General features: G+C 50.3%; 1 protein-coding gene across 3 annotated transcripts in view; it reads right to left on the reverse strand.

The window, feature by feature from the left end:
• Positions 1 to 19,010, reverse strand: part of OTUD5 (OTU deubiquitinase 5) — a 28,498-nt gene extending 9,488 nt beyond the window's left edge. Inside the window, exons 1-2 of one of the 3 annotated variants that reach the window (XM_025468710.3) lie at positions 17,636 to 19,010; positions 6,189 to 6,279 (exon numbers count right to left, since the gene is read on the reverse strand). In XM_025468710.3, the coding sequence (XP_025324495.1) occupies positions 6,189 to 6,279; positions 17,636 to 18,229 (685 nt within the window). In that variant the 5' untranslated portion in view covers positions 18,230 to 19,010. Of the gene's footprint in view, positions 1 to 6,188; positions 6,283 to 17,635 lie in introns of all 3 variants that reach the window. The other 2 variants (XM_025468708.3, XM_025468709.3) reach the window with 2 other exon arrangements.
• Between the last annotated feature and the right edge of the window lie 1,878 nt (positions 19,011 to 20,888).

The following is a 20,888-nucleotide window of genomic DNA, read 5'->3' on the forward strand; positions in this document are numbered from 1 at the left end:
CCCCCTCCCTCCCTGGAGGAATCTATGAGATAAGGAGAAAAAGGCTACTCTACTCTGAGATAGAAAATGGGGCAATGGGGCCCATGCCTATCTCACGGCCTCTCACGGAGGTGCAGAGACCGGAGGGGGAGGGGAGTTGTGAAGGCAGGAAGGGGTAGCCCCTTCACCATGTAAACAAGGATGTGGGTTCTGCGGCCACACTCTCCCCCCCCCCCACAACAGCACTTCCAGCTAGTCACGTGCCCTGCGCAGAGGCTGGGGCCCCCTGCTACCGCCTTTCTTAGAAGCCAGGACCACAGAGCCCGCTGTGGCTGCCAGGGCTATTTATGTAGAAGGAGCTTGGGGTGCTGAGGAGGCAGTGCTGCCAGCAGCTGCAGTAAACAGGAACTGAGATGGCAGCAAAGGGGTTAAATAGGGGCTGGCCTGCCAAGCTCAAGGAGGTGGCTGAGAGGTTCCTCAGAAAGGATCAACAGGCATTTCCTGAGAGATGGTTCTACCTGAGGTGCCAGATGCCAAGAAAATGGCAGAAAGGGGAGACTAGAACAGGGAAGGGAGCTGCAGGAAGCTAACAAAGCACCCCAACCACCCCCTATCCCTTGCCATTAGCCCCTTTGCCTAGCAGAAAGGCTTTGCTGACTCCTAGCTGTGCGGCACTGGACAAGGTCTTCTCGAGCTCTCTAGGCCATAACGTCTTCATCCATGAAGTGGGGAGAATAACTCCTCTCCCTTTCACAGGGGGCTGTTGAGACCAGGGGTAGGGTTTTCTGGATGCCTAAGGTGTACCATGTGTTCAAGAAATGAACCCAGGGGCTCCCTCTGTCCTGAGTGGACAAGGACTCTTTCAGATAGCTAACCCTCCCCAAGTCAATCAGAATGTCACCGGAACCACCTATTATGTCCTTCCTCATTTCTGCTGCACTTCCTCAGCCAGAGGAAAGCCCTGGACAAGGAGTCTAGGGTGTCCCTCCTCATACCAGCAGGTCCTGCTAACTACCTTTCCTGAATCCAAAGATCCATAGGTCTCCATTCTGTGTCCATAGTTCAAATCTTCACCAATCACATTAACATTAAACCAGGAGTCTAGGCTTCACACAAAACGGGGTCCTTAAGTGACTTTCTCCACCCACCTGTAAAATACCCTTTCTTTCCTCAATCCTGAGATGCACTGACAGATGGTACCGTACATGTGTTTAAAAGACAGCTTCTGTTGGGTGGTGGGAAGCAGCGGCACCACCCACCTCACTGATTCTAAGATATACCCTAGAGTTTGGGGATCATAAATGCGGAAGAAAATACGTGTATCTAAACACCAAGGAAACCGAGTAAGAATACGTCCCCAATGAGAGAAAAAAAGGATCTTTTCAATGATATTAAGGTGGGATAACCATCCAAGGCAGGGATAAAACACAGCAAGTCCTCCCCATTGAGGAAGTGCTTGTCTGACTTTGCTAGCCCCACCTTTGTCCTCCAGAAAGCTCTCCTCCCCTCAGTGAGTTGGCACGGGGGACAAGGGGCTAAGCTGGACTTCCCTGTGGGGGCCAAGGTAGGGAAAAGGGCCCAATGGACCTGCAGAGGTAGGGGAATTCAGAGACCTTGTTTTGATAGAAACCGAAACTCCTCTTCTTGCTGACGCTGCACTTGTGGGCAATCTGCACCTGCTCTCCCCTCCCAGAGTCCAGCTGAAGGGGGTCCCCCACTACCTCACCTCTATCCCCAACCCAAAGAGAGCTCAGAAATCCTCAGGATGATAGCAGAATTGGTTCCACCAAGGCCTTTGCACATTCCAACTTATCCTATCTTGACCCAAAAAAGCTCTACTTTACACAGGAGGGATGAGATTGAAAAATATGGCACAGTTGGCCCAAGGTCACATATCTAGAGAGGGTGAAGGTAAAGGCCAGGCTCTCCAAGAGTTTAACTGGTGACTTCAAACACTGATGCTCCAGTGTACCACTACTCCCAATCTAGCTGTCCCCTCCATCTGCCTGCCTAGAGAAAGGCTTGATTCTGCCTGCCTCAGTTTCCCTACCTGCACAAGTAGGAACCAGCTGGAACCCAGGAAAGGCCTGGGAGTGGGCAGAATTTACAGAGAGGTCAGCATAAATCTTACCTCCCCACACCCCACATCTGTCCTTTCTCTGAGCACGCTGAGACACCAGCATAGAAATACACATGTGCGCGCACACACACACACACAAAGCCGGCAGATCCTCCAAAGATGTTCCCTGAGCCAAATACCCATACCACCCTCACAACTACAGAGACCTATCCCACTCAATAACTAACTACCCTTGCTGCTAACCAAGAAAGACTAAAGGCTGGATGAGAGACAAAGCTGTACAAAACAGCACTGCCACCTCCTTCCTACCCTTTGCCATGGGAGGGAGAAATAGCTGATAGCTCTAACAGACTTGCCTCAACCTCCTTCCCCTACTGCCTGGGGGAAGGTCCTCCAAACCACTGTAATCCCTCCTCCTCCTCAGGCTCCCTAAAATAGCCACTATTTGCCAAAGAGTTATGTGGAGAAGCAAGACAGGAAAGCCTGGACTATCTAAAGGTGTTTAAGTACAGGGCCCTACCATTTGTTTTAGAGGCACCTGGGAACTGCCTCCCCACCAGGTTGCTGCCTGCCTGCCTGCTAGAAGAGCCACGGCAAGTTCTGCTGAGGACAGAAAAGGAAGCCTGGTGTCTGCAGGGAATCTAAAAACAAACCACACAAATGTGTGTACACACAGCAGCAGGAGGAGACAGGAACTTGATCTGTTCCCCACTTGCTTCCTGGCCCAGTGGGAATCCTGGCCTCACTGAGAAGATGAGCCAGGAAAAAGGCCTCACTTGCCTGTCAAGCAGCTGCGGTGTGCACCTGGCCCACGACCCCAAATGGCACACCTTCAGTGGGGGGAGACACCCTCGGTGAGAGGAAACACAACTCAGTCCTCTTAATAGCTTGGTCTCTGAGATGCCCACTCCTCTACTCAAGGATTCCCATGGCAAAGATGGGAAAACTAAGGAAGCAGGGCAAAAGAGCCCAATGGAAACTGGTGTACATAATAGTCCATGGGAATCTTCTCCTCCTGGCCTAGTTCAACCTCAAACCGGTGTTCTGACACTGGCTATGTGACCAGAATAGGGTCCTGGCTTTCTCGTAAGGGCTCAGTTTTCCCATTTATAAAACAGTCAAAATTAATTGAAAATCCATCCTTCCAATGCTGATGGTCCAGGCTAATGTTCTGGGCCCCATCACTGTAACATATACAGCTCCAGCTGCTTCCCATGGCCCAGAGAGACGCATGTGTGGCCTTCACTTTGCCTACAAAGGCCAGGGCCAGAGGTTTTTGCTGAGTAAAAGTTATATGTGGAGAGGGCAAGAGAGCGGCAGACTCATGTTTCCAGGAGGAGGTTATCTGAGCCTAGAAGGGGCAGGGTGGGCCACAGGATACCTCAGGAACTCAGACTCCTACTTCTACTCCATCCATCCATCCAAGCCTTCACTGATGCTCACAAGTCCCCAACAAGGGGTGCTGGGAAAGAGCAGTGAACACTGGTTCACACTAGAGACACCCACACCTCAGAGGCAAATCTGAGGGTAGAAAGCCACCTGCCTCAGGATTCCCAACAGTAGAGGACCACAGGCTCCTAAATGGAGGAAGTAAGGCCCAGAGAGGTCAAGGAATATAGCTGAGGTCAGTCACCCAGCCAGTTAATAGCTAAGCTGAGAAGCTAGGGCTTTCCCAGGGTCATAGAAAGAACGTGTCCTTTGGACACCTGTGGGTTCCCATGCCAGCTCTGCCACTAATGACCCTGAGCATGTCATTTCCCTTCCCTGAGCCTTAATCTTCTCCCATCTCATAGAATAATAATCCCAATTTTACAGATGAATCTGAAGCACCCAGCTGAATGCCAGCAAACAGGGTCAGGGAACAACAGAGCAGACTGTGTGTAATTTCCCCTCCAGCTCCAGCCTTCAGTTATGTGCTTCTTCCACTATGAAATGCGTGGCAGGAAGCTAGAACCTGTAGGCCTCCTCACTTGGAGCTCAGGGCAACTTCTACCAGTTGCTTGTACTGTCCCAGTACAAGCTAGGCTGGAAGCAGAGGGGCAGTAGAAAGCCTGAGGACAAAGTCCCCTTCCCAGGCACATGTCCTGTGCACTCTGCCTCAGGGAAACCTCCAGATGAGGACTAGAGACCCAGGGGCCACGCACTTCCAGGGGGTGACCATGGGGCTTCTGAGGTTTTACAGAGAAAAGCCAAGGGCAGCCCAGTTGGGGGAAATGGGTAGCCAGAGTGCTGATAGGGAAAGGCCTTCAACCTGCCGCGGTCACCTCTTCCTGTAAGCTCAGGCCCTTTACTGGAAGGCCCAAAGAGGCGGGGGTGGGGGGGTGGGGGGTGTCAGAGGGTGTTTGAGGAGGTCAGCTGGACGGACACACATGAAACTTTACTGTTGATATGGGTTACTGCACAAGCCAGGTCCTTGCCAGCCCTAACATCTGTCTCAAAAACCACCCTAGACCCAGGTGCCTGGCTGTATTCTCTTCCTTTCAGTCTACCAGCAGCCCCATTCACCCCATATCCATCCTGAGGGTTCAGCATAGGGCCTAGCACCTAACAGGCCCTTACCTATTCTTTCTTTGCTTTCCTTTGGCCCAAGATGCCCCAAAACCCAGTTCTTTCTCTAGGAAACATCCCAGGGAGAACACAGGCTTGAACCACAAGTAGGAGTGGGATTTTGCCAGACTGGCAGAATCTACTGCCTGAACTCAACTCTTCTGCTTGGCAGAACGAAGAGGCAAGCACTCACCCCACTCAACTTCTTCCACCCATTTGACAAAACATTTGTGGTTTTGAGACACTAGTGTAAACAGCATTCAGACTTTACCATCTGCTATCCTGTTCCCTGGGGGTCTACTAGGTGTCAGAGGCACTGAAGGAATTTACTGAAGTAATCTCATTTAATTGTCACAACTCTGGGTCTTTGGCCTCCGTTACAGCTTCAAAAACAGGCTCAGGGAAAAAGAGCTTTTGTCCAGGTTCATACCAAGAATCAGTGGCACAATCAGGAGTGGAGCCTGGGTCAGTCCAGCCCACCAGTAGACATGGGGGCTAGCCACATGGTGAGAGAATAGCAGACCTTGTAAAGATTCAAGGAGCCCTTCAGAATCAACACAATTTAACAGATTTTTGGAAAAATGGAAGTTTTTGAATCACGGCCAGAACTAGAAGACAGGGTTTCTGACTCCTACCTCAAGGCTCCTATCAGAGGGCCCTTTTCCCTGAGAGATACCACAGCCCCAGTGGAAGGATCAAATCACATTACCAAAGTTCCCCTGGATGCTAGCACAAGACCTTCAAACTGCCTGGGTCATAGATTCAGAGCCAGAGAAGCCTCAAAGATGTCACTCCAGCTGGATAGTAGATGGTATGAAGAAATTATGAATGTTGTTAGGTAGAATAATGACACCGGTTATGTTAGGAAAGAAAGAATTCTTATCTGTCAGAGAAATGTACATAAATGTTTACAAACAAAAAGATTCAATGTTGGGATTTTGCTTTAAAAATGCTGTTTCAGGAGAGTAAAAAGAGTGGGCAAGGTAGTGATGAAACAAGGCTAGCCATGTGTTGATGACTATTTTGAAGATGAATAATGGATGTACACGAGAATTCACTATTCTTCTTTTGTGTAAGTTTTAAAAAAGTCTATGATCCCAGGGTGACAGCAGTGTACTGTGGTTAAGAACATGGGCCTCAGACTAACCCAACCCAAAGACTTCCAATTCTACTATCTGACCCTGGGCAAGTCACTTCTCTGTTCTAAGCTATTTGTCTAAAAAAAAAAAAAAAAGCTATTTGTCTCTTCTGACAAATGGAAACCACAATAGTCACAATAGTCCCTACCTTTACCTAGCTTGGGGAAGAATGAAAAAAGGTTTCCTTTGGTGTCTGATAGTGCAATCTGTCCCTAAGTAACATTATTTTTTATCACTATTATGGTTATTATTATTACTTTCACACCAATGCACTGCCTTATGACCAAAGGATAGAGGCCAGATACTAACTTGAGGCTGGGGCCCGGAGTCCTTGAATCACCAGTAAGCTCAATCCTCAGCAGTCTCAGAGATTACTCCTAATAAACACTAGAAACAGCTCAGGGGCAGCCCTAGGCCCCTTGAAGGCTGAGGCAGAGACTCACCTACAGCCCGGAAGAGACAGGCGCCGTCCTCCTTCATTTGCTTGATGATGAAGCCCTTCTTGTCTCTCAGGGCCTTTTCAAACCAGTGCTCCTGCTGGAGGAAGAGGCGGGGGTCAGCAACAGGAAAGGCCTGTACCCCCTCCCTAGGGCCCTGCCCTCCAGTTCCCAAAGGGCCTGGCTAACTGGCTGAAAGGACACTGGTCAGGGTCAAGTTCCCAGCCTTGCTTGACACTCCATGCATGTGGAAGAGGAGACCTTTTCTTTTAGGAAAGTAATCATTGTGTGAGTACGAGACTTGATCCCAGAAGGGTCTCATCTGCTGTCTGACTGACCCTGGTGACCATGCTGGGAATCCAATACTGGGCTCCCACAGGCAGCCAAAGGCCCAGACCTGGCTACCTGGGGATGGGGCAGGGAAAGAACTTGGCTATATCTCAAGGAGTTTAACCTGGTGACCCTTTAGCCACTTAGAATAGGGAAGCCGTTGAGGAGGGAATAACTGGCTAGAACCTGGATCCCAAGCCCTACGTATAGCTAGGGAATGCCAAGATATATTGTATAAAGCAAAACGCAAACATCACATCTCACTTATAACTGAACGCATTTAAAGTATACGCATTTATGTATATGAATATAAACACAGAAAACTTGCAAAGACCATACGACAAACTATCCTTAAAAGTTGGTATTATAGATGGTTTTATTTGACCTTCTTTCATGAGAGGTATGCAATCCCTTGTCCAAAATTCCAGAACTCCAAAAGCTTTGAAAACCAAAAGTCTCCTAATTCATTTGCCATCATAACCTGATCTGAGCTGGTGAGAACCTATTTATCCCACTTGAAGGTGTATGTTCAAACATTATCATGCAGAAACATTCAGGTGTTTTGAGTTATGAGGTACTGCCACAGACCCCACCAGAGGTGTTACATAGCACACAGTATACACACCAGGTGTATACCCCAAAGGTTCAGGTGTAGTAAGCCTATACAAATGTGGATCTTCAGACTTAAAAAATAATGAAGAGGGATGTCTGGGTGGCTCAGTGGTTGAGAGTGTGCCTTCGGCTCAGGTTGTGATCCTGGGGTCCTGAGATCAAGTCCCACATCAGGCTCCCTGCAGGGAGTCTGCTTCTCTCTCTGCTTATGTCTCTGCCTCTTTCTCACTCTCGTGAATAAATAAAATCTTTAAAAAAAATAATGAAGAGATGAAGCAGCAGAAAAGATGTTTAGGGCAGTGAAACTACTCTGTATGATACTTTTAAAAAAAGATTTATTTATTAGAGAGAAAGAGCTCATGTGCAAGTGGGGGGGGGAGGGAGAGAGGGAGAAGCAGACACCTCACTGAGCAGGGAGCCCCAATGTGGGCCTCAATCACAGACCCCAGGATTATGATCTGAGCCGAAGGCAGATGCTTAAATGACTGAGCCATCCAGACACCCTCTGTATGGTATTTTTTAAAAAGATTTTATTCATTTATTTATGAGAGAGACACACACAGAAAGGAAGAGACACAGGCAGGGGGAGAAGCAAATTCCATTCCATGCAAGGAGCCCGATGCGGGACTCGATCCCAGGACCCCAGGATCATGCCCCGAGCCAAAGGCAGGTGCTCAACCGCTGAGCCACCCAGGTGTCCCCGTATGGTACTTCAACGGTGGTTACATGTCATTATACATTTGTCCAAGCCCACAGAATGTACAACACCAAGAGTGAACCCTAATGTGAACTGTGGACTTCAGGTGATTATGATGTGTCCTACATGAACACTGATTGTAATAAATGCACCACTCTGGTAGGGGATATTAATAATGGGGGAGACTATGCATGTTTGGGGCAGGGGTTATGTGGGAACTCCCTGTTTAATATGGGAACTCTTTTTTTTAAGATTTTATTTACTTATTCATGAGAGATGGGAGGAGGGGGGCAGAGAGGCAGAGACACAGGCAGAGGGAGAAGCAGGCTCCATGCAGGGAGCCCGACGTGGGACTCCATCCTGGGTCTCCAGGATCACGCCCCGGGCTGAAGGTAGCGCTAAACTGCTGAGCCACCCGGGCTGCCTGGGAACTCTTTTTTTTTTTTTTTTTTTTAAAAAAAAAGAAAGGGGCAGCCCTGGTGGCGCAGCGGTTTAGCGCCGCCTGCAGCCCGGGGGTGGGGGTGGGGGGGTGGGGGGGGGTGGGAGGGTGGGTGATCCTGAAGACCCAGGATCGAGTCCCACATCGGGCTCATTGCATGGAGCCTGCTTCTCCCTCTGCCTGTGTCTCTGCCTCTCTCTCTGTGTGTGTCTCTATGAATAAATAAATAAAATCTTAAAAAAAAAAGAAAAAGAAAAAAAAGATTTTATTTATGGGACGTCTGGGTGGGTCAGTGGTTGAGTGTCTGCGTTCAGCTTAGGGCATGATCCTGGGGTCCGGGGATCGAGTCCCACATCAGACTCCCTGCAGGGAGCCTGCTTCTCCCTCTGCCTCTGTCTTTCATGAATAAATAAAATCTTAAAAAAAGATTTGAGAGAGAGCGTACATGCACACACACAAGCAGGGGGCGGGGGGAGCAGCAGAGGGAGAAGCCAACTCCCAGCAGAGCAGGGAACCCTGATCATGGCCTGAGCCGAGGGCAGACACTTAACTGACTGAGCCACCCAGGCACCTCAATATGGGAACTCTTGTTCAGTTTTGCTGTGAACCTAAAACCGCTCTAAAAAGTTAAGTCTATAAAAAAATAATAATGTCCACGTGTCACTTATAACATATTTTCCATTTCAAAACAAAACCAGAAGCAGCAGACCTTTCCCAGGCCCCTTACGCCCTCTCCTGGCCACAGGAAGAAGCCAGGCTTATCCAGCATCCAGGCTAGGGACCAGAAATCCCAAACCTGCTCCTCTGGGATATCACCCTGCCCCAGGATTTACAGGATCTGGGCTAATGCTGACTAGACAGGGGAATCCCTTCTCTGCAGGCCACTTTTCCCCAGCTCAGATGAGTGAGATTTCCAGCAGAGTAGGAAGTACTAGGTATGGAGGCTCTGCATGCCAATCCCAGCTGTCACCCACTTGCCCTGTGATTTCAGGTAACCTACTTGAACTCTCCAAACCTCAGCTTCCTATCAAATAGAGGATAGGTGACCTACCTGATGGAGCAGTCAAGAAGCTCAGAGGAGCTTCAGGGCCTGAAAAGGCTTGGTAAATAACAGGTCATCAGTCACAGAAGGGGTAAGACTAGCATAGACAGAGACCACATGCAACTGAGGGGCCTGCAGCAAGTCCCACAAGGGTGGCTGGACAGTAGGGGATGAAGGGGGGCGGTGACAAGGGAATGCCCAGCAGCTCCACCATTAGGGCCCACACCCCAGGAAGGTGTGGCTGGCTTTCCAAAGATAACAAAGGCACCTGAAAACCCTTAATGGGCTTCCATGGACAGCACAGAGACCATTGTTTGTGCACAATATTCCAGCATGTGCCTCTCCTGCCCTAGAGGCTATGGAATAGCACACTTAGCCAGTTTCCCCCAGTCCATCCCTGCCCTGCAGGGACAGCCATCTCCCAGCCAGGGGTCACCAGCAAGGAAGCTGCAACTATGGCTACAGGTCCACACTGGACAGAAGAGAAGTTCTAAAAAAGGGCACACAGCAACCTCCTGCCCTTGAGTGGAGGGGAAAAAGAGATTGAGAGGGAATGGGATCAAAGAGGAGAGGGGCTCCTACTTATTCATCCAACAAAGGTTTACCAGGCAGCTGCTAAGTCAGACCCTGACTATAATAAGCCTGACAACAAGGACAGAGAAATGAACCAGACTTGGTCTCTACCCCCCGACAAGCTCACAAACTGCTAGGGGGGATGGGCAAATAGGGAAAGACCACACACGAGTGTAAGCAGGGCAGTGAAAGAGTTGAACACATAGTGCTATAACTGGGTAAGAAATCACTTCTGGGGACGCCTGGTTGGCTCAGTTGGTTAAGTGTCTACCTTCTGCTTAGGTCGTGATCCCAGGGTCCTGGGATGGAGCCCGACGTCTGGCTCCCTACTCAGTGGGGAGCCTGCTTCTTCCTCTGCCATTCCCCCACCCACTTGCACTTCTCTGGTTCTCTCCATCAAATAAATAAAGTCTTAATCAAAAAAAAAAAAGAAAGAAAATCACTTCTAGGGGTACCTGGCTGACTCAGTCAGAGGAGCATGTGATCTCAGCTTGGTGAGTTCAAGCCGCAAGTTGGATGTAGAGATTTAATTAATTTAAAAACATCACTTCTGGGGATCCCTGCGTGGCTCAGCGGTTTAGCGCCTGCCTTTGGCCCAGGACGTGATCCTGGGGTCCCGGGATTGGGTCCTGTGTTGGGCTCCCTGCGTGGAGCCTGCTTCTCCCTCTGCCTGGGTCTCTGCCTCTCTCTGTGTGTGTCGCTCATGAATAAATAAATAAAATCTTTTAAAAAAATAAATAAAAACATCACTTCTACCACAAAGCACCGGGGATGCCAACGGCCCAGCAATGAGAGTCCAGCACAGCTAAAAGTCCTGGGTAGTACTGTGCAGGTAAGTAGGGAGGAGCCAGGAAAAAAGATCAGCTCATATTAGCCAGATGCCTGCCCATGCCAGGTACCTGATGCAAAGGGTAACTTCATTTAATTGTTCTTACCACAGCCCAGGTGGCAGTAAGCATTATCCTCATTTGACAAAGTCAAAAAGAGCTGGGGTTTGGGCACCAGCAAAGCCTAGTATAGAGGCAACAGAGGAGGCCTCATGAGCCACATCATGGAGACATATCGGGCAGCCCATCCTGGAGAAGTCCTGGTTTGCCCCCCAAAATGAAGGAAGCCTGAGCATACCCTTTGCACTAGGAAGGCTTTGGTCCTGGGGCTGTCTGGGATTGGCCTGGATCTGGAGGCCAAACCATGACCCTAACCACTAGCTTTGGCCTTGCAGCCTTAAGGGCTTTGGGTCTGGCTGAAACCCTGCCTCTTCCTTTGGGAGAGAAAACAGGGAGGTCATGGTCCTGTGCTCCAGGAAGAGTTTAGAGTCCCAGAAGCCCCTAGCATAGTCTCCTCCTTCCCCCAACTGGACAGGAGCCTCTGAGAAAGATGCCAACTTGGGAGCTGTTCAGCAAAGTGGCCCAGGAAGGAAAGGCTGGATGGGGGCTAGCCTTGCCATTGATAAGTTTAAGCTACATCAATGCCCTGACCTGAGAAAGTCAAGTCCAGACGATGAATCTTACAAGCCCACTGCTGAGCCTGTGGGCAAATCCCTCCACGTCTCGGAGCCTCCACAAGGGGGCTGAGTAAAGCTGACATCAGGGGATCCCAGGTGCCAAGACTCTGCAATTTACTGATCCAAAGGCCCAAGAGAAGCTGAAGCACACTGTGGGACCCAATTGACTTAGGTTCCAATCCAGCCCTACCAATTATCAGCCATGTGATGAACCACTCTGAAAACTCCACAGTTTCCCAAACTGTGAGGTGGAATAACAAGCTTCCCAATAACAGGGTAACTGAGAAGACTCAAATATTACAGGACTTTGCCCAGTAGGAGAGAACTTAATGGATTCTCTTCTCCCTGAAAGGGAAATAAGAAGACTCCTATAGGAGGCCAGATGATGACCACCCAAAGAAATCAGTCCCTAATCCCTGGAACCTGTAACTGTTACTTAGTAAGGAACAAGGTGGGCGCCTGGGTGGCTCAGTGGTTGAGCATCTGCCTTTAGTTGGGTCATGATCCTGAGATTGAGTCCCACATCAGGCTCAGGGAGCCTGCTTCTCCCTCTGCTTATGTCTCTGCCTCTTACGAATAAATAAAATCTTTAAAAAAAAAGAATAAGGAAGGGTCTTTGGGGGGTATGATTTAACTCTTGAGATTGGGAGATTATTTTGGAGTATCTGGGTAGGACCTAGATGCAAACACAAGTGTCCTTAGAACAGCAGACAAAGTCCTGACACAGAAAAGGAGACTGCACATAAACAGAGAAGATGGTGTGAAAACATGAAGAGGTTGGAGTGATACAGCCATGAACCAAGGAAAGCCGGCAGCCACCAGAATCTGGAAGAGTTCTGGATTCTCCAGAACCTCTGCAGCGAGTGCAGCCCTGCCAACACTTTGATTTTGGCCCAATGAAACTGATTATGGACTTCTGGCTTCCAGCACCATGAGGGAATAAATTTCTGTTGTTCTAGACCACTCAGTTTGTGTCAATTTGTCACAGCAGCCACAGGAAACTAATACAACTCCCTTGAAGCACTCCCTGGTGTGACCCATGAAGCAATATGGCATGGTTCCAGTCCCAGAGGATCCACCTCTCTAGCATCCCCTCAGGGAGAGGATCAGAATGAAGGTATCAGGGGCCTGGAATTCCCTCCTTGGAGTCTGGGAAGCTGCTCACCCTGCCTATCAATGAATGAGCTGCCACTGCCACTGAAAGGGGAGTGGCAGCTTGTGGGCAGATGTCTTCTTAGAGCCCAGGGCCAAGGTGTTTAGTATTCTGGCCTTCACAGCTCTGTCCCAGCAAGCCTGATGCCAAGACCACCCCTCTCTCCCCTAAAAACACCCAGGAACACTGGCTCAGCTCCATGGGCAAAACATAGGCAGCCCATCCAATGAAAAACACAGGCACACTGCTAAGGAGCAACACAGGCTCTCCAGGGAGAAAGAATGGGAAAAGTACAACGCCCCAAACCTACTGCTGGGCCACTGAGGGGGCAAGAGGAGGTGGGTTCAAAAATGAAGATTCTATTATTTGCAACAAAAAGAAAGTACTGATGCATGACACAACATGGATGAGGCCTGAAAATAATATGCTAAGTGGAGCCAGATACAAAGAACTGCACATTGTATGATGCCATTTACATGAACCATTCAGAACTGACAAATTAATCGAGACAAAAAGTAGATTAATAGTTGCTGGGGACTGGGAGGTGATGAGGGGACTAGGGGATGGGGATGGTGCAGGGCTTCTTTTACAAGTGATGAAAATGTTCTAAAACTGATTGATCATAGTGATGAGCGCACAACTCTATGAATACACTAAAAGCACTTTAAATTGGTGAGTTCTATGGTGTGTGAAGAATATCTCATTAAAGCTGTTAAAATTAAACAAACCCGAGGGCCTATACCACTGGCAGGGGAGAAAGAAGCCAAACACTGCTTGAAAACTTTGTAGCATACCCCCATAAGCCAAAGAGCTTCACCTGAAACTTTCAAAATGGGTAGGGGAGTGTGGAGCAGGGAATTAAAGAAGAGATCACAATTAGCTTCCAAGAAATGAGTCCAACCTCCCTCCACACTGTTACCCATTTTAAGACTGGAGAAACTGAGGTGCAGAAAGAGGAAGTGCCTGAAGATATGGGACTCAAACCCAGATGGCCCAGGAAAGGACTACTTCCTGCTACGAGACTCTATCTCCCCGAGACTCTATCTCCCAGCAAAGGAATCAGCAGATTCCTATATACCAAAGCTTGCCTGTTACAAAGGATTCCAGGAGGAACCAGATGATCCTGGGGAAACTGCAAAATAATTAGCCAAGCTCAGAGGTGGGCCAGGTCAGGTATTCATACACTCAATAACCCTAGGGGCAGGGGTGGCCTTTTGGGGGGAAAAAAAAAGCAGCAGCAGCAGCAGCTGAAAAGTCAGCCTAAGGCCATAAATCAGCGAAGCAGGGACTCTGGGGTTTGAACTCAGGCCTGCCCAGCTCCAAAGCCCAAACTTTTCCCACACTACAACCACAGCATCCAATAGGCTCCCTGAGAGGTAACCCCCAAGCTTATTCACCATAATACAACTGGATACAAAAATCACTGTCTGCCAACCCCAAGCCTCACAATGAACAGACATCTATCCTGCCCATCAAGTTTGGATGGTGGAGAGGGAAAAAAAGGGGGGGGGGAGAGAAAGAGAGAGAGAGAGAGGAACCCAGATTTTCCTCAAAAGACACCCACCATTCTCTGTTACCTCTAGGTCCAGAGGGCTTTGGCTTGAGTTCCCTAAAATCCCAAAGCTAAATGACACTTCACCAGCTCCTTACCTGACCAATGAAGAAATGGAGACCCAGAAAATATAGACCTACCTATTCTGATTCATCCAGCAAAGCTCCAGCAGAGCCAGAGCGGGAATCCAGGTACCCTGGCTATAGTGCCAGGTCTGGCTTCTCCCATCACCTGAGCATGCATGCCCCCTTCTGAAAATGCTCTGTGGGGTCCTCAAGCTCAGGAGACTTAAAGCCACTCTTTTCACAGGGTAGACTCAGTAAGGTGGCCATGCCTGGAAAAGGAAACCCCTGACACTACCACCTCCCCAGCACTAGGACCCCAGGGTGCCAAAGGGGCTCCTGAAGTCCTAAAGGAGTCACAGCATCTGAACAACCAGGAGATCTGAGTAGTCAAAACAAGGTTTCACCATCTGAGTTTCCTCCCAACAACTCTCTTCTTTCCCAGGAGATCTAATGGGCCTCCAAGAATACAAATGTCCCAGGTGACAGTTCAGGACCAAGACTGGATGGAGCAGCAGGAAGACTCTCCTCTCTTATCACCAAAAAAGTCCCAAGTTGGACAAGGTGAGGCAGGGAGAAGCATCTTATTCTCCTTCTGTTCTAAGAAGTGTGAAGACAGGAAAAGCCTTTCCTCTGTCATTGGGAAGACATCATGCAATCATAGAGCTTTACTTCCATGTTCTTATGGGAACAAGTGTAAGGGAGAGAACCTAGAAGATGTAAACAGGGTGTAAGGAAATTTCTTTCTAGTCACCATGGCAGCACACAACCTTCTTCCTTTATGTCTTCGGACCAGGGACATAGCACTCCCTATTTCTGTGAATAAAAGGCAGACTACTCCAACCACGAAGAGAAACAATTCCTGACCCTGTGGGCCCAGACAATTTATTCTAGCAGCAAAGGGTAGAAAGGAAGCAAGGACAGACAAGGCCCAAGACAAGCTCATGACAAGGCCCTGGCCCCTGTGAAATACAGAAAGATTTACTGAACCAAGGGAAAAATAAATATGGGTAGAGAATTTCCCTAGAGTGGGGATGTCCCTGGGAAGAAAAAAGCTTGTTGAAAGGAATTCAGGAAGATCAAAACATTTCCCTGGTCCTGGAAATGAGAAGCAAAGAGATGGGTCAGGGAGAAATGCAAGAGTATCTCCTAGTTCTTCACAGGAGGCCTCAGCCACCATGTCCCCAGTACCTGACAACCTCCTCATAGAAAGTAGGGAGCTACTTTCTATGAGGGGGCTCAGGTAAGGGGTTCTTATTGCTATGAAGAGCACCTAGGTCTTTATGTTCAATGGGGGAGGTCTCAGGCCACACTAGAGAAATGCAAGAGTATCTCCTAGTTCTTCACAGGAGGCCTCAGCCACCATGTCCCCAGTACCTGACAACCTCCTCATAGAAAGTAGGGAGCTACTTCCTGGCCTGAGGGGGCTCAGGTAAGGGGTTCTTATTGCTATGAAGAGCACCTAGGTCTTTATGTTCAATGGGGGAGGTCTCAGGCCACACTAGAGAGGACCTCATTTCCCTCTCACTGGTGAGAAAGGATTGCCTGGTTGCAGGGGAGGGGGACAGAGCCTCATACCCAAGCGGAGGTATGGAGGACCCCTCAGGCCCCTCCCTAAGGTGAAGGATTTCTTGTCCCTGAGAAGCTTAGTCCCGTGGGAAGAGGCTCTTCCTCAGAATCCCATGTTACCCATGTCCCAAGGGGAGTGAATAGTTCTCAGGATTCAGTTCACAAGTAATCTGAGGCTCAAGTCCCCAAAGCAAAATATATTATGTCCCTAAAAAGGCCCCTGTAACTGGGGTACCCATATGTGATCTGAAGTGAGGTGAACTTAGTACTCAGGGCAAACTCAAGTCTCAGGTCCTAAGGTGGGCTGAGTTTTCTCACACACAGGAGAAAAAGTTTAAACTCTTAGGGGGAGACCCGAGACCCTATTCCCTAGAGACTTAGGGCCCAAAGTGGAAGGAGTCTTCCTGAAGTGAGAAACCCAGACCTCATCTCTAGAGACACACCAGTCACTGGGATATGTATGGGTCTCTTGTCCTTGAGGGCAAGCTCAAGTGTCCCTGGTGCAATGGGTCTCAGGCCCTGAAGGCAGACTTAGATCTATGGGTAGGCCTCAGGCTCCATCTCTGGGACTCCATGCTACCATGTTCTCTGAAGAGTTTATCTGGCTACAGTTCCTGAAGCAGAGATCTTCTATCCCTGACAAGAAGCTCAGGCCTTTGGAGCAGGGGATGCTAAGATCCCTGTTACAGGGGGAGAAAGGGCTGTTACATACCCAAGCTGTGTTTCATTCCCTCATAATCAGGGTAGAAGGATCTCATATCCCTGTGTTTGTGTGTGTGGAGGGAGTGTCTCAGACCACCCAAGGAGAACACTCAGATACCAATCCCTGATTTAAAAAGGACCTCTAAAGACCTCACCTTGCCTGGGACCTCTGTGTGGGGGGTATCCATTTCCTGAAGAGGCTTCAAACCCCATCTCTGTAAGCCCCAATCCATAAGCATGGGGAATCTTAGCTTCAAGTACCCAAAACAATGAGGCTTATTTTCTTGAAGAAAGGTTCAGACTGGGGAGGTTGGGGGACAGAAGAGCTGAAGGCCTATCAGTTAAAAGAAGCTTCAGCTCTTAGAAATTCAGACTCTTGGCCCCAAGGAGGTCTGGGACCACTGAAAGGAAGCATATACCCTTATCGCTTAGAAAAGGGATGAATCTCATGCACCTTAGTAGTTTCTGGTCCGAGTGTTAGTTTTGGCCCTTGTCCCCAAAGGGAATCTTAACTCTCTCGAAGAAATTTTATCTCCCTTAATAAAAATTCAGAAGATCCCCTTCTCTAAAGGGAATATATATGTGTGTGTACATCAGGCTCCTGATTCTAGAAGAGGGAGTCTCAAGCCCTTGAAGGCAGACTTAGGCCCCTTAAGGAAATCTCAGACTCGGACTTCTGCGTGGTCCTAGGCTGTCTCCCCGAAAAGGAAGTGGGAGTGCTGTCCTGTATAAACGGTCTCTCAGACCCCTGAAAAGGGTTTAGGTATCTCGGGGATGCTCAAAATTATCCTGAGGTCTCTACCTTACTTGTGTTCACACAAGGAGTCGTCTTAGAGACTTATCCCAGAAAAAAGGAAATCTCAAGGCATCAAACACACACCAGGTCCCCCAGAGCCATGAGACTCCCCTCTCAGGAGGCATTCCCACCTACTGGTCGTACGTGAGCTTTCAGGGACTGGAGTAAGGGTTCCGGGTTCCAGAAGGGACCACAGACTGCATCGGTAAGTCCGCCATCTTATCTGGGGCTTCTGATCCCCAAGTCCTTGGTAGGGGGCGGGGAAGAGAGTGTCTCGAGCCCCTACCATCAAAGAAGAATGCCAGGCTCCGGGAGAAAGCATAGGTCCCTTGGAAGATCTCAAACAGCCTTCCTTAGGTCCCCACCCAGTCTGGGCACTTCCATTCACCATACCCACTCACCTGTCACCCCCAGCCCATTACCTGCTCGACGGTTGCGGGGTCCATTGCCTCGATGCGAGCAGCAGCCGCTTCATACTCGTCTTCACTGTTATAACCTGCGCCGACCTCCTCACGCTCTGGACTGCCCCCTGCAACCGCTCCGACCCCGGGGGCTTGACGCCGACGCTTGCTGTGGCCCGGCCCAGAGCAGCAACCGCCAACGCCTACCGCTCCGCCCACGCCCACCACCACGCCCGCCGCGCCCACACCCGCCGCTGCTGCGCCCAGCGCGTCGCCGGGACCGCCGCCGGGACCAACAGGGCCCCCGCAGGGAGGAGGAGAGGCCTGCTGTGGCCGCGGACCCGCCACGGCGCCAGGCGGCACGGCCAGCGCCCAGCGGTGAAGCGCTCCCGGTGGCCCCGGTAGCGGGCCCTGAGGCGGTGGCGAGGCCCGAGGACGGGCCCCCACGACGCCCGAGTCACGGTCGCGGTCGCCGCCGCCCACACCCGTGCCGCCGCCGCCCACGCCCACACCCCCGCCGCGACGCGGCGCCGGGGGCAGCGGCCCGGGCGGCGGCGGTTCGTTGGTGGGGTCGGCGTCGGGAGGCGGCGGCTTCTTTTTGGGGAGAATAGTCATGGCGGCACCGCCAAGTACCCCCCAGCAAACCCGGCGCGGGGCACGCTGGGAGAGAACCCGGATGAGGGGGCTACTGTGGTGCGCGAAGCACGACGGGATCGGCGAGACCCGGATAAAGGGATTGAAGCACCGGTTCGAGAACCCTCGGTGGCGCGCGGGTCACGCGGCAGGAGAACCCGGATGTTAAGTCCTAGATGAAAGCACCGCGGCGAGTTTGTCGTAGCCTCCTTTCCAAGTCCAACAAGCTTATTGCTACGCTCGCTCGTTCCGGACTGCTGCTTCAAAGGAAACAGAACCAAAACAAGCACCTCCTCGCCCCGCCCCCTCGCAGGTTCTTGAACTACCGGGTGGGGCCCCGGGGCGCTGCGCACGCGCGCCAGAGCACGGCCCCGCCTCTCGTTCGGAAGTACGTGGGCAAAATTCTACGCCGCCGCCACAACAAGTGAGGGCACCAACCAATCGAGACGCCTGCGTAGGTCCTCGATGACGCCCACGGACCAATCAGATGCGAGCAATCGCCCTCCCGAGCCTTCGGTCTCAGATTTCAGTCAAAGTCGGCGCCTCGGTTCTTTGCCTTTCTTCTCGTTCACTCCGTCACACTCTCTTCTCTCTCCGAGGCTCTAATTCGCAGGCGGCGGTACTACAACAGGGCAGCGTGGCCGGCCCCGCGCACGACAATCTTGAAAGCGCTTCCCCTGCCAGGCTCCCAACTTGGCCGCAGTCAGCTGGACTGACTGGAAAATATCAACACTCCCAGAGCACTAGCACTCCCCTGAAGCGTCAGTTCCGGTCCCACCCACCTGCAAATCCACATCCAGAGGAGAGGCGGGCGCCGCTTCACCCTGGCAACAGGCCGAGTTCTGCGGTGACTGGTTAAGATAGGCCGTCACTCACGTTGGACCGGCCAACCCTGGGACAGACCTGCCTCGCGAGGACCTTGGGTGTTTGGGAAGCAGACACACCTTTGGCGCCGCAGCGCTCTCGCCCTCGCGTTGACCTCCCCGCCCCTGTGGCTAGTGCGCAAGCGCGGCACAGCCTTTCCGACCTGCCCTCCTGCCCCCCCTTCCCCCGCAACTAAGTTTACCTGGATGGAGCAAAAGTTTATGAGCCAGAGCTGTTACCAGCCCCCCTGGCAAGGGGGTTGGTAAAATCCGTGGTATTTGAGCGGTGGGAGAGCTACAAGCTAATCATAGCTCTGCCTCTCCTGTGTGACTGATTTTGGCAAGTCATTTAACACCCACCCCATCTGCAGTTTTTCAAAAAATTTTTTGTTTATTTTTTAGTAATCTCTGTACCCAGTGGAGCTGGAACTCACAACACCCGAGATCAAGAGTTGCATGCTCTTTGGACTGAGCCAGTCAGGAGACCCCATCTGCACTTACTACTTTTCTGTAACATGGAAGTGGTAATTATGACTTAAGGATCAGAGATGAATGCTTGTAAAGGGCCTAGTGCTGTGTCTAGCACATAGTAAGTAAGTGTTCAATAAACTAGTCTGAATGGCATGCAAAAAAAAGGATCCCAGGCTTGACGGTCAAGAAGACCTCAGTTCCTGACCCTGATGGATTGTTACCAACTCTATGACCTTGAGCTAGTCACTGTGTCTCAAATTTGAGGTTACCCAAGCAAAACGGGTAATGATAATGCCTGCCCAAACTACCTCAAGGAGTAGTTACAGGTTCAGATGGGCTTATGAATCAGGAAGTTGTTTCGAGAGGTGAAGGCTTGCTGCCAGTCTTAGGAGTCAAGCCATATAACATGTTGACTGAAAGACGATCAGAAAGCTCTTCTGAGTGCCATCTAACCTTCTTCCTGCAGATGCTGACCTTGATTGAAGTTCTTCCTTGAAGGGTGTCAGTTACAAATGGAATGTTGTGTTCACTGCTCTGAAGACTTAATGGGAGAAGATTCACATTTAATGGGCCTATTGTGTTCAGGGCACTGTGCCAAATGCCTATGCGTGTTATCACATTGAATCGTCTCATGATCATCCCACTTGACCTAGATTTCCTACTGGATACTTGTCCAGCACTACATGTCTAAAATTGAACTTAGGATAATCACTAGCTAATCTTCACTAAATACTTTCTATGCGCCTGACACTGTCTGCTAACAGCTCTGATGTTCCTTTTGACAGTGAGTGGCACCCCCACTCAGCCTTTGTCCAAGCCAGAACCTGGGAGTCAACCTGGTCTGCTCCCTCTTCCTCAATTCTTACATGTCTGTCAATCCCAAGTCCTGCTGTTCTACTTCTTAAATCTCGACCCTCCAGCTCTGACCACCACTACATGGTCCAAACCATCATCACCTACCAACTGGACTACTGCAAAAGCCACCTCACTGCTCTTCCTTCTGAAACCTCTTGACTCTCCTGTGTATAAGCCTTCAGAAGTCCCCATTATCCTTAGGATAAAGCCCAAACTCTGTATCATAGCTTCAAAGGCTTTTTGTGATCAGGCCTATCTCTACATCCTTACTCTCATCACAGCCTCACACTCTCCTCCAGTTGTACTGAACTATTTCAGTTCCCCCAAAGCCCTGAGCTTGCTCCCTAACCTCTATATGCTGTTCCATCCACCTGAAACATTTTTATCCTTTTGCCACCTCATTCTTTGGGTGTTGGCTGGGTTAAGTTCTCCTGTCATCTGCATGCTTCTGC

Source organism: Canis lupus, chromosome X (genome assembly GCF_003254725.2).
Source record: "Canis lupus dingo isolate Sandy chromosome X, ASM325472v2, whole genome shotgun sequence".
Taxonomy (NCBI): domain Eukaryota; kingdom Metazoa; phylum Chordata; class Mammalia; order Carnivora; family Canidae; genus Canis; species Canis lupus.